The 11,646-nt window shown below is 49.7% G+C and overlaps 1 protein-coding gene across 19 annotated transcripts; it reads left to right on the forward strand.

Annotated features, from left to right (window-relative positions):
- Nucleotides 1-7,391: 7,391 nt before the first annotated feature.
- NCR3 (natural cytotoxicity triggering receptor 3) lies at nucleotides 7,392-11,644 on the forward strand. Of its 19 annotated transcripts, XM_063632562.1 has the most exons (7): nucleotides 7,534-7,835; nucleotides 7,926-8,013; nucleotides 8,747-8,844; nucleotides 10,410-10,561; nucleotides 10,637-10,754; nucleotides 10,903-11,010; nucleotides 11,363-11,644. In XM_063632562.1, the coding sequence occupies exons 1-7, from the start codon at nucleotides 7,784-7,786 to the stop codon at nucleotides 11,470-11,472; spliced, it is 726 nt and encodes a 241-aa protein (XP_063488632.1). In that variant the 5' UTR covers nucleotides 7,534-7,783; the 3' UTR covers nucleotides 11,473-11,644. The 19 variants fall into 19 exon arrangements, with proteins under 19 accessions (XP_063488642.1, XP_063488636.1, XP_063488637.1 ...); XM_063632572.1 differs by lacking the exon at nucleotides 8,747-8,844 and adding an exon at nucleotides 7,392-7,521 and having other exon boundaries at nucleotides 7,778-8,013; nucleotides 11,308-11,644; XM_063632569.1 differs by lacking the exon at nucleotides 8,747-8,844 and adding an exon at nucleotides 7,423-7,521 and having other exon boundaries at nucleotides 7,778-8,013.
- The last annotated feature ends 2 nt before the right edge of the window (nucleotides 11,645-11,646 follow it).

An 11,646-nucleotide genomic window follows, 5' to 3' on the forward strand; every position in this document is an offset into this window, starting at 1 on the left:
GTGTTTTCACCTGTTTTCATGGTCTGAGTTGGGAGTTTATTGGCCTCAACCACATCCAGCCAGCCCACAGCTTGTTGTTAAAGAAGTCAGACCAGAGACCGGGCGCCGTGGCTCATGCCTGTAATCCTTGCAGTTTCGGAGGCTGAAGCAGGCGGATCACTTGAGGTCAGGAGTTCAAAACCAGCCTGGCCAGCATGGTGAAACCCTGTCTCTACTAAAAACACAAAAAAGTTAGCCAGGCGTGGTGACAGGTGCCTATAGTCCCAGCTACTTGGGAGGCTGAGGCAGGAGAATCACTTGAACCCAGGAGGCAGAGGTTGCAGTGAGCGGAAATCACACCACTGCACTCCAACCTGGGCGACAGAGTGAGACTCTCAAAAAAACACAGAGACCAGTGCACATCCACTTCAACACTGTTTTATTTGTTGCCTTTCCTCTTGAGTGCCTGGGAATAATTTCTTTAGAAAAGTTCCATCCTTGGCCGGGTGCAGTGGCTCATGCCTGTAATCCCAGCACTTTGGGAGGCTGACATGGGTGGATCATGAGGTCAGGGGTTCAAGACCAGCCTGGCCAAGATGGTGAAACCCCATCTCTACTAAAAATACAAAAATTAGCTGGGCATGGTAGTGGGTGCCTGTAATCCCGGCTACTCAGGAGGCTGAGGCAGGAGAATCTCTTGAACCCGGGAGACGGAGGTCACAGTGAGCCGAGATCGCGCCACTGCACTCTAGCCTGGGCAATAGAACAAGACTCTGTCTCAAAAAAAAGAAAAAGAAAAAGAAAAAAAAAGTTCCATCCTTGTGCCCACTGTGCTGATTACCGCAGCAGTTCCTGTCTTGCAGGTTAGCCTTCCCTAGAGGTTCTCAGAGTTATTAAAAGGGGTCCCTTGAATGCACACACATACCAGGATTTATTCTAGATGGACTGAAAAAAAAAAAACCACATATTGTCTTTGGAATCCGGAACATTTTTAGCTATAACAAATGTTTAGAAGTCTTAGATATAGAAAAGAGCTGGGAGAGCAGGATGCCCTTGAGTCCAGGTGTAGCAATGGCACTGCCACCCTTGCACAGGACTAGGGAAGCACTGGAGAAGAACCACACATTGAAAACCTAGGGCAATGGGGTCTGGAAGTTTACAGGTGGTACCCCCAGTTTACAGTAGTGGCACCAGGACTCCAACCTAGGCTGATTTGTCTTCTAAGCCACATTGCCCTGGGACGTGGAGTAGAACCATGTGATTGAGTGTACACTGTGGAAGAGTGGAGTTTGGTTTTTTTTTTTTTTTTGAGACAGAGTTTTGCTCGTTGCTCAGGCTGGAGTGCAGTGGCACAGTGTCGGCTCACTGCAACCTCCGCCTCCTGGATTCAAGTGATTCTCGTGCCTCAGCCACCCGAGTAGCTGGGATTATAGGCACGCACCACCACATCTGGCTAAGTTTTGTATTTTTAGTAGAGATGGGGATTCACCATGTTGGCCAGTCTCGAACTCCTGACATCAGGTGATCTGCCCACCTCAGCCACCCAAAGTGCTGGGATTGCAGGCGTGGGCCACTGCTCCCGGCCGGAAGAGTGGAGTTTTATCCCCAGCCAGTTACTTATTCCACGTCCCCACTGGTGGTGACCTCTTCTCCCTTCCCAAACCGTGGGCTTCCTACAGCTGAGATAATAGAGACAATTTTTCTTATATTGATCCTTTGGGGGGTGAATGGGGTGTTGATAGAAGGAGGCAAGCAAGGTAGGGGATTGGGCAGAAGCTGGAATCAAGGCCCAGTTGAGAAAAGCCACCATTGGTAGCTCGGGCCTCCCATGCTCTCTGACCACCAGGGGGCAGCCCTTGCCTTGCCATAACGCCTCCATTCCACATCCTCTAGTTGGATATTCCTGGGGTGGCAGCCACTTCACTGATGGAGAATGGCTGAGTTGGTCCTTCTCAGGTTGTGTGGCATGTGTGGTTGTTCCGGTAGCTTAGGGAGGTAAAATAATTTGTTCAAGATTAGACTAGGCACAGTGGCTCACACCTGTAATCCCAGCACTTTGGGAGGCCGAAGTGGGAGGACTGCCTTAGGCCAGGAGTTTTAGATCAGCCTGGGCAACCCAGTGAGACTCTGTCTGTACAAAAAATAAAAATAAGTGAGCCAAACGTGATGGTGTGTGTCTGTAGTCCCAGATACTCTAGAGGCTGACGTGGGAGGGTCACTTGAGCTCAGGAGTTCAAAGTTCAAGACTACGGGGAGCTATGATCATATGATCACACCACTGCACTCCAGACTGGTTGACAGAGTGAGACCCTATCTCAAAAAAAAAAAAAAAAAGTTGTATAACATAATTGTGGGGATTGCGGGGGAGCTGGCATTTGAACCTAGACTCATTCCAAACCAGCATTCTTTTTTTTTTTTTTTTTTTTTTTTTTTTTTTTTTTTGAGACAGAGTCTCGCTCTGTCGCCCAGGCTGGAGTGCAGTGGCGCGATCTCGGCTCACTGCAAGCTCCGCCTCCCAGGTTCACGCCATTCTCCTGCCTCAGCCTCTCCGAGTAGCTGGGACTACAGGCGCCCGCCACTGCGCCCGGCTAATTTTTTGTATTTTTAGTAGAGACGGGGTTTCACCGTGGTCTCGATCTCCTGACCTCGTGATCCGCCCGCCTCGGCCTCCCAAAGTGCTGGGATTACAGGCTTGAGCCACCGCGCCCGGCCCCAAACCAGCATTCTTAACCATGAGATGACTGCTTCTCCAAAAGAAAGCTCTGAATTACTTCAGTGATGGGTAGGAATTGGACACTCTACAAAAGTACTGTGACACAGAGCTAGAAACACAGACACAAAGAGAAGAAATATGTATTAGGTCGGGTGTGGTGGCTCACACCTGTAATCCCAGCACTTTGGGAGGCCAAGGCGGGTGGATCACTTAAGGCCAGGTGTTTGAAACCAGCCTGGCCAACATGGCAAAACTCCATTGGTACTAAAAACACAAAAATTAGCCGAGTGTGGTGGCACATGCCTGTGAACCCAGATACTCAGGAGGCTGAGGCACGTGAATCGCTTGAGCCTGGGTCAGGTGTTCGAGACCAGTCTGGCCAACATGGTGAAACTCAGTCTCTACTAAAAATACAAAAATTAGCTGGGTGTGGTGGTGCACGTCTGTAATCCTAGCTACTCGGGAGGCGGAGGCAGGAGAATCGCTTGAACCTGGGAGGCAGAGGTTGCAGTGAGCCAAGATTGCGCCACTGCACTCCAACCTGGGCGACAAGAACAAGACTCCATCTCTAAATAAATAAATAAATAAATAAATAAAATAAAAGGAGCCAGACCAGGAGTTTGAGACCTGGACAACATAGCAAAATGCTGTCTTTCAAAAATAAATAAAAGTAAAAAGTCTGGTGTGATGGCACATACCAGTATTCCAAGCTACTTGGGAGGCTGAGGCAGGAGGATTGCTTGAGTCCAGGAGATCGAGGCTGCAGTGAACAATGATCACACCACTGTATTCGTGCCTGAGTGACAGAGTGATAGACCCTTGTCTCTAAAAAATACAATAGTAAAAGGAGCCAGAAGGGGGCATGTGGTAAGGGGTGGACACATGGCATATCACATGTCATCCTTCACTTCTACATGCTGTATTATCTCCTGTAGCTGTGTGATACACATACAAGAGTGTCTGGCATACTCTTGTGCCAATCCCTGTAGAGGTATTACCTTGTTTTACTGTGTTCCACAGATGTGCATTTTTTTATATATTGAAGTTTGTGGCAACCCTGTGTTGAGCAAGTCTGTAGGTGCCACTTTTCCAATAGCCTGTGCTCACTTTGTGTCTCAGTGGCACATTTTGGTAATTCTTGCAATATTTCAAACTTTTTCATGATTATTTTATCTGTTATGATCTGTGATTAGTGATTTTTTTTTTGAGATAGGGTCTCACTCTGTCATTTAGGCTGGAGTGCAGTGGCAAGATCATAGCTCACTGCAGCCTCGAACTCCTGGGCTCAAGTGATCCTCCCACTTCAGCCTCCCAAGTAGCTAAGACTCCTGGAACACACCAGCACACCTGGCTAATTTTATTTATTTATTTATTTATTTAGGCAGAATTTTGTTCTTGTTGCCCAGGCTGGAGTACAATGGCACGATCTCAGCTCACCACTACCTCCACCTCCCAGTGATTCTCCTGTCTCAGCCTCCCGAGTAGCTGGGATTACAGGCGTGTGCCACCACGCCCGACTAATTTTGTATTTTTAGTAGAGACAGGGTTTCTCCATGTTGATCAGGTTGGTCTCGAACTACCGACCTCAGGTGATTCGCCCTCCTCGGCCTCCCAAAGTGCTGGGATTACAGGCGCGAACCACTGCACCTGGACTTTTTTTTTCTTTTTTGTAGAGCTGAGATTGGCCAAGTGCAGTGGCTCATGCTTGTAATCCCAGTACTTTGAGAGGTTGACTGGGCAAATCACTTGAGCCTAGGAGTTTGAGACCAGCCTGGACAACATGGTGAGACCCTGTCTCTACAAAAAATACGAAAATTATCTAGGCATGGTGGTGTGTGGCAGCTACTCAGGAGGCTGAGGTGGGAAGATGGTTTGAGCCCAGGAGGTTGAGGCTGCAGTAAGCCGTGATTGTGCCACTGCACTCTAGCCTAGGCAACAGAGTGAGACCTTGTCTCAAAAAGAGAGAGAGAGGAGAGAGGGTCTTGCTTTGTTGCCCAGGCTGGAGTGCCATGGAGCCATGGCTTTCACAAGCAAAATCACAGCATACTGCAGCCTTGAACTTCTGTCCTCAAGTGATCCTCCCACCTCAGCCTTCTGAGTAGCAGAGACGTAGGCACATACCACTGCACTCTGCAAGAATTAGCTAAATTTACTCTGCCACGCTCTATAAATGGAACAATAAAGCCTAGATGGCTGGACGTGGTGGCTCATGCCTATAATCCCAGCACTTTGGGAGGCTGAGGTGGGTGGATCACCTGAGGTCAGGAGTTCAAGACGAGCCTGGCCAAGATGGTGAAACCCTGTCTCTACTAAAAATACAAAAATTAGCCGGGCATGGTGGCAGGCACCTGTAATCCCAGATACTAGGGAGGCTGAGGCAGGAGAATCACTTGAACCCAGAGGGCGGAGGTTGCAGTGAGCTAAAATTGCACCACTGCACTCCAGCCTGGGTGACAGAGCAAGACTCCATCTCAAAAAAAAAAAAAATAATAAAAATAAATAAATAAAAGCCTAGATGATAGTACATCTGTTTACAACGTGGTTTACTGATTTTAAAATTTTTCTTTTTTTTTTGTTTGTTTTTGAGACACAGTCTCAATCTGTTGTCCAGGCTATAGTACAGCAGCATGATCTCAGCTCATTGCAACCTCTGCCTTCCAGGGTCAAGTGATCCTCCTACTTCAGCCTCCTGGGTAGTTGGGACCACAGACATGAGCCACTATGCTCAGCTAATTTTTGTATTTTTTGTAGAGACAGGGTTTCGTCATGTTGTCCAGGCTCATCTCCAACTCTTTTTTTTTTTTTTTTTTTGAGACAAAGTCTTGCTCTGTCACCCAGGCTGGAGTGCAGTGGCACAATCTCGTCTAACTGCAACCTCTGCCTCCAAGGTTCAAGTGATTCTCCTGCCTCAGCCTCCTGAGTAGCTGGGACTACAGGCAGGTGCCACCATGCCCAGCTAATTTTTTGTATTTTTAGTAGAGACAGGGTTTCACCGTGTTAGCCAGGATGGTCTCGATCTCCTGAATTCGTGATCCGCTCGCCTCAGCCTCCCAAAGTGCTGGGATTACAGGCATGAGCCACCATGCCTGGCCTGGACTCCAACTCTTTAGCTCAAGTGATCTGCCCTCCTGGGCTTCCCAAAGTACTGGGATTACAGGTGTGACCCACCATACCTAGCCAAATTTTATTTTCTTTTAAACTCCGTTTACTACTGTTCCCAATTTAAATTGTATTTTATTTAGAGACAAGGTCTTACTCCATTGCTCAGGCTGAAATGCAGTGGCAAAATCATAGCTCACTGCATCCTTGAAACTCCTGGGCTCAAGGAATCCGCCTTCCTCAACTTCCTGAGTAGCTGGTACTATAGGTGTGTGCCACCACGTCCAGCTAAGTTTAAATTTTTTTGTAGAGACAGGGTCTTGCCATGTCTCAAACCCCTGGCCTCAAGCCATCCTCTCACCTTGGCCTCCCAAAGTGCTGGGATTACATGTGTGAGCCACTATGCCCAGCTGGTTTACTGAATATTTTAGGCCTACTGTTGAGATCTACTGCTCCGAAAAACAAGATTTCTTTAAAATGATTACTGCTCATTGACAACGTACATAGTTACCCAAGAGCTCTGGTGGAGATGTCCAAAGAGATGAATGTTGTTTTCTTTTCTTTTTTTTTTTTTTTGAGACAGAGGTTTGCTTTTGTTGCCCAGGCTGGAGTGCAATGGTGCGATCTCAGCTCACTGCAACTTCCGCCTCCTGGGTTCAAGTGATTCTCCTGCCTCAGCCTCCCGAGTAGCTGGGATTACAGGTGCGCCCCACCATACCCGGCTAATTTTGTATTTTTAGTAGAGATGAGGTTTCTCTATGTTGATCAGACTGGTCTCAAACTCCTGACCTCAGGTGATCCTCCCGCCTCAGCCTCCCAAAGTGCTGGGATTACAGGCATGAGCCACCACGCCCAGCTGAATGTTGTTTTCATGCCTGCTAACATAACACCATCCTGTAGTCCATGGTTTAAGGAGTAATTTAGACTTTCAAGTCTCATTATTTAAGAAATACATTTCTCCAGGCATGGTGGCTCATGCACTTTGGGAGGCCTAAGTGGGTGGATTGTTTGAGCCCAGGAGTTGGATACCAGCCTGGGCAACACAGGGAGACCCCCTCTCTACAAAAAATACAAAAATTAGCCTGGTGTGGTGGTGTGCGCCTGTAGTCCCAGCTACTCAGGAGACTGAAGTGGGAGGATCAATTGAGCCCTGGAGGTCAAGGCTGCAGTGAGCCGTGATGGCGCCACTGAACTCCAGCCTGGGTGAGACAGAGCCAGACCCTGTCTCAAAACACCAAAACAGGAATCCCAGCACTTTGGGAGGGCGAGGCTGGCAGATCACTTGAGATCAGGAGTTGGAGACCAGCCTGGCCAACATGGTAAAACCCTGTCTCTACAAAAAATACAAAATTTAGCTGGACTTGGTAGTGTGCGCCTGTAATCCCAGCTACTTGGGAGGCTGAGGCAGGGGAATTGCTTGAACCCAGGAGGTGGAGGTTGCAGTGAGCTCAGATTGTGCCACTGCATTCCAGCCTGGGCGACAGAGTGAGACTCCATCTCAAAACAGAAACAAAAACAAAAACAAAAAAACCCAGCCAAACACACACACACGCACACACACACACACACCCCCAGGGTGATTGCTATGCAAATTAAATATAGCTTCACCAATCAGCTTGCTTCTCCTAACCCCTCATAGAAATCTTGGAGCAGCCCTGGGGTGCGGTGAAGCCAGATTCCAGGAAGGGAATGGGTGGGATGGGTCTGGGTACTGGTGAGCAGTGGAGAGGGTAAGTAGGTTAGCTTCTGGGCCAAGGAGGGCTCCTGGAGGCTTGTTCTGGGTAAAAGCTGGTCTCCTTGAACCTCGGAAGGTGGGGGAACCCACATCCTGGTCTCACCCGCCCAACCGCCCACTCACCCTTGGGTTAGCAGCCATCTAAGCCCCACCCTCCCCCTCACACGCTTAGCTAGCCTGCCACAAGTTGGCCCCTTGGCCTCCTAGAGACCCAGACATCTCCACCAGCAGCATCCGTCCTCTCTCCTCAGGGAGGCATGCATTTGACGCTCGAGGTCCCTGGCAGTTGTGATCCTTGGCAAGTGATGTGTGAGTCCCGTGTGTCATAGGAAGCTCCCCATCCCCTTCTGGTGACCAAAAGCCTGGCTACAAGTAGTGAGTCCTCCCTCCTCCACCCAGACCTCACTGCTCAGATCCCCTTCGCCAACTGGGACATCTTCCGACATGGCCTGGATGCTGTTGCTCATCTTGATCATGGTCCATCCAGGTGACAGGGCGTGCGCTCAGGACCCCAAGGAGTGTGGGTGGGAGGAGGGAGATCCAGGAGGCTGGACTAGATGCTACAGGGAACAGGCTTGGTGGGGGCTGAAACACCTGGCTCTGAGGGAGGAGTGGGACTGCTCCAAAGGTGACACTCAGTGGACTCCCCCAATTCACAGTCTCTCTGTGTCACCCACTGTGAGGCTTTTTAGTTTGAGAGATCCAAGTAAATCCATGGTAAATTTCTTGGTGAAACTGTCTTTTTTTTTTTTTTTTTTTTTGAGACTGAGTCTTGCTCTGTCCCCGGGCTGGAGTGCAGTGGCGCGATTTTGGCTCATTGCAACCTCCGCCTCCCGTGTTCAGGCGATTCTCCTGCCTCAGCCTCCTGAGTAGCTGGGACTACACGCACACAACACCACACCCAGCTAATTTTTGTATTTTTAGTAGAGACAGGGTTTTACCATGTTGGCCGGGCTGGTCTCAAACTCCTGACCTCAGGTGATCTCGCCTCGGCCTCCTAAAGTGCGGCGATTACAGGCCTGAGCCACTGCGCCCAGCCATTTTTGTATTTTTAGTAGAGATGGGGTTTTGCTATGTTGGCCAGGCTGGTCTCAAACTCCTGATCTCAAGTGATCTGCCTGCCTCGGTCTCCCAAATTATTGGAATTACAGGCATAAGCCACTGCGCCCGCCTGGTGATGAAACTTTTTTTTTTTGAGACAGTTTCATTCTGTTGTCCAGGCTAGAGTACAGTGGCAATATCTCAGCTCACTGCAGCCTCCAACTCCTGGGTACAAGTGATTCTCCTGTCTTAGCCTCCCAAGTAGCTGGGATTACAGGTGCGTGCCATTACTGCCGGCTAGCTTGTGTATTTTTAGTAGAGACGAGATTTCACCATGTTGGCCAGGCTGGTCTCAAACTCCTGACCTCAGGTGATCCACTCGCCTTGGCCTCCCAAAGTGTTGGGATTACAGGCGTGAGCCACCGTGCCCGGCCAAAACTGTTTTTAATGAACGGAGAGAGCTTAACTATCAGGCATATTATTAACTAAATGCAGGAGTTCTCAAAATGTGGATTTCTGGCAACCTAGAACAAATTCTTAGGCCCCACTCCAGACCTACTGAGTCAAAAACTCGGCGGGTGGGCCCAGGAATCTGTTTTAGCAGATGCTCCAGGTAATTTCCATACACACTCGAGCTTGAGAACCACTGAAATAGAATGACTCGTAAATTTCCCTAAGTAGATAATTTAATCAGGGATTTTAATATTTGGTTTAATCATCAACATGGATGGGTTAAATAGGAATCTCAACCAATTAAGGCCATGTCTTCACCTGGAGATTTAATTAGTTACTTTCTTTAACGAAAAACAAAGAGTGGCCGGGTGCACTTTGGGAGGCCGAGGCAGGTGGATCACTTGAGATCAGGAGTTTGAGACCAGTCTGGTCTGAGGCGGGTGGATCACTTGAGATCAGGAGTTTGAGACCAGATGGTGAAACCCCGTCTCGACTGAAAATACAAAAATTAGCCAAGCGTGGTGGTGGGTGCCTGTAGTCCCAGCTACTTGGGAGGCTGAGGCACCAGGATCACTTGAACCCAGGGGACGGAGTTTGCAGTGAGCCAAGATCACACCACTGCACTCCAGCCTGGGCAACAGAGCAAGACTCCGTCTCAAAAACAGAAAAAAGAAAAAGAGGAAGGATGGCTTTACTGTACAATGCCATTTGTACTAAAATAATACCTGGATAATATAATGAGGGATATTATTTAACTAGGCAGCTGCATTCATTAATGAGCTTAATTTCACCATGATGGTTTACATTTCAGCTAGAAAAGTTACTACAGAACTGGCTGGAGAATGATGGCAGAGGGTGAGAGTGAGAGTTGGTATAGGAAGAATTTGAAAAATGATTTTTATTTTTTATTTTTTGAGATGGAGTCTTGCTTTGTCACCCAGGCTGGAGTGCAATGGCCCAATTTCGGCTCACTGCAACCTCTGCCTCCCGGGTTCAAGCGATTCTTCTGCCTCAGCCTCCTGAGTAGCTGGGATTACAGGTGCACACCACCATGCCCGGCTAATTTTTGTATTTTTTTGGTAGAGACGGGGTTTCACCACGTTGGCCAGGATGGTCTCGATCTCCTGATCTGGTGATCCGCCGACCTCGGCCTTCCAAAGTGCTGGGATTACAGGCATGAGCCACCGGACCAGACTGAAAAATGATTTAATAAGCAATGTTAAGAAATCAGATTGGTTAAGAGGAAAGGGTTTAATGAGGCACCCAAAGTATCTATTCCCATGCACCCTATGCCCGGAGACAGCTGGGATGTTCTACTTCAAGCTCTGTTGTCTTTTCTCTTTGGAGTAACTGGGGAGGTGTTTCTCTGGGTCTTCCTTCTGCCCCCAGGATCCTGTGCTCTCTGGGTGTCCCAGCCCCCTGAGATTCGTACCCTGGAAGGATCCTCTGCCTTCCTGCCCTGCTCCTTCAATGCCAGCCAAGGGAGACTGGCCATTGGCTCCGTCACGTGGTTCCGAGATGAGGTGGTTCCAGGGAAGGAGGTGAGGAATGGAACCCCAGAGTTCAGGGGCCGCCTGGCCCCACTTGCTTCTTCCCGTTTCCTCCGTGACCACCAGGCTGAGCTGCACATCTGGGACGTGCGAGGCCATGACGCCAGCATCTACGTGTGCAGAGTGGAGGTGCTGGGCCTGGGTGTCGGGACAGGGAATGGGACTCGGCTGGTGGTGGAGAAAGGTGAGATGCTGGGAGGTGGTGTCTCCTCCTGGCTGGAGGCCCCAAGAGGCAATGTCCTTGGGAGTCAGGGATGCTCCTCTGAGGCCCCTACCCTCCCTGAGCCTGTGTGCACTTCTTTCCCAACCCCCTTCTCCCTTGCCCCGTGCAGAACATCCTCAGCTAGGGGCTGGTACAGTCCTCCTCCTTCGGGCTGGATTCTATGCTGTCAGCTTTCTCTCTGTGGCCGTGGGCAGCACCGTCTATTACCAGGGCAAGTGTGAGTAATGGAGCCAGGGGCAATAGTGGATGGGATGGGAGGGGCAGTAACAGAGTGGGAGGAGGGAGGACAGAGACCAGGAAGAGGAGAGCCTCGGGACTGTGACACTGAGCGGCTCCTGTCCTCTCTCTGACCAGGCCACTGTCACATGGGAACACACTGCCACTCCTCAGATGGGCCCCGAGGAGTTTTTCCAGAGCCCAGAGGTCCCTAATCCTCTTCAAAAGACCCCAGCAAATCTGCCCCACCACTAACTCCTCCTTATGAGTCTCAAGTGTTTTCTTCTCCATTCTCCAGATGCCAGATCTACTCTCTCTGGATTCCCCCAACTCTGAACTCTCCCTTCCACCAGGTCTGACCTGGAAAGGTCCAAGAAGGCAGCTTCCGGCTGTGGTCCCAGGGCCCCTCCCACCACCATGTGGGAGCTCAGCACACCCGCTTCCCCCAGTCCCAGGAGGCTGAGCCTGATTGTCCTGAGAAATGGGAAGGATCAGATATGACTCCTCCTTGGCAACTGCCCTTTCCTGCCAGGCCCACACATACCCTCTTCTGGCTGTTAGGGGAGCTTGGGTCCCTGAACACTGTCATTCACCCAATAAATTACTATTTGACCCCAGAGTGGGTGGAAGGGTGAGC

This window comes from Symphalangus syndactylus, chromosome 23 (genome assembly GCF_028878055.3).
Source record: "Symphalangus syndactylus isolate Jambi chromosome 23, NHGRI_mSymSyn1-v2.1_pri, whole genome shotgun sequence".
Taxonomy (NCBI): domain Eukaryota; kingdom Metazoa; phylum Chordata; class Mammalia; order Primates; family Hylobatidae; genus Symphalangus; species Symphalangus syndactylus.

Coding starts and splice junctions, on each gene's coding strand:
- NCR3 (XM_063632559.1), top strand. CDS start 7,784: ATGCATTTGACGCTCGAGGTCCCTGGCAGTTGTGATCCTTGGCAAGTG. Junction 7,836..7,925: donor TGATCCTTGGCAAGTGATGT/GTGAGTCCCGTG, acceptor TCCTCCACCCAG/ACCTCACTGCTCAGATCCCC. Junction 11,011..11,362: donor CGTCTATTACCAGGGCAAGT/GTGAGTAATGGA, acceptor CCCTTCCACCAG/GTCTGACCTGGAAAGGTCCA.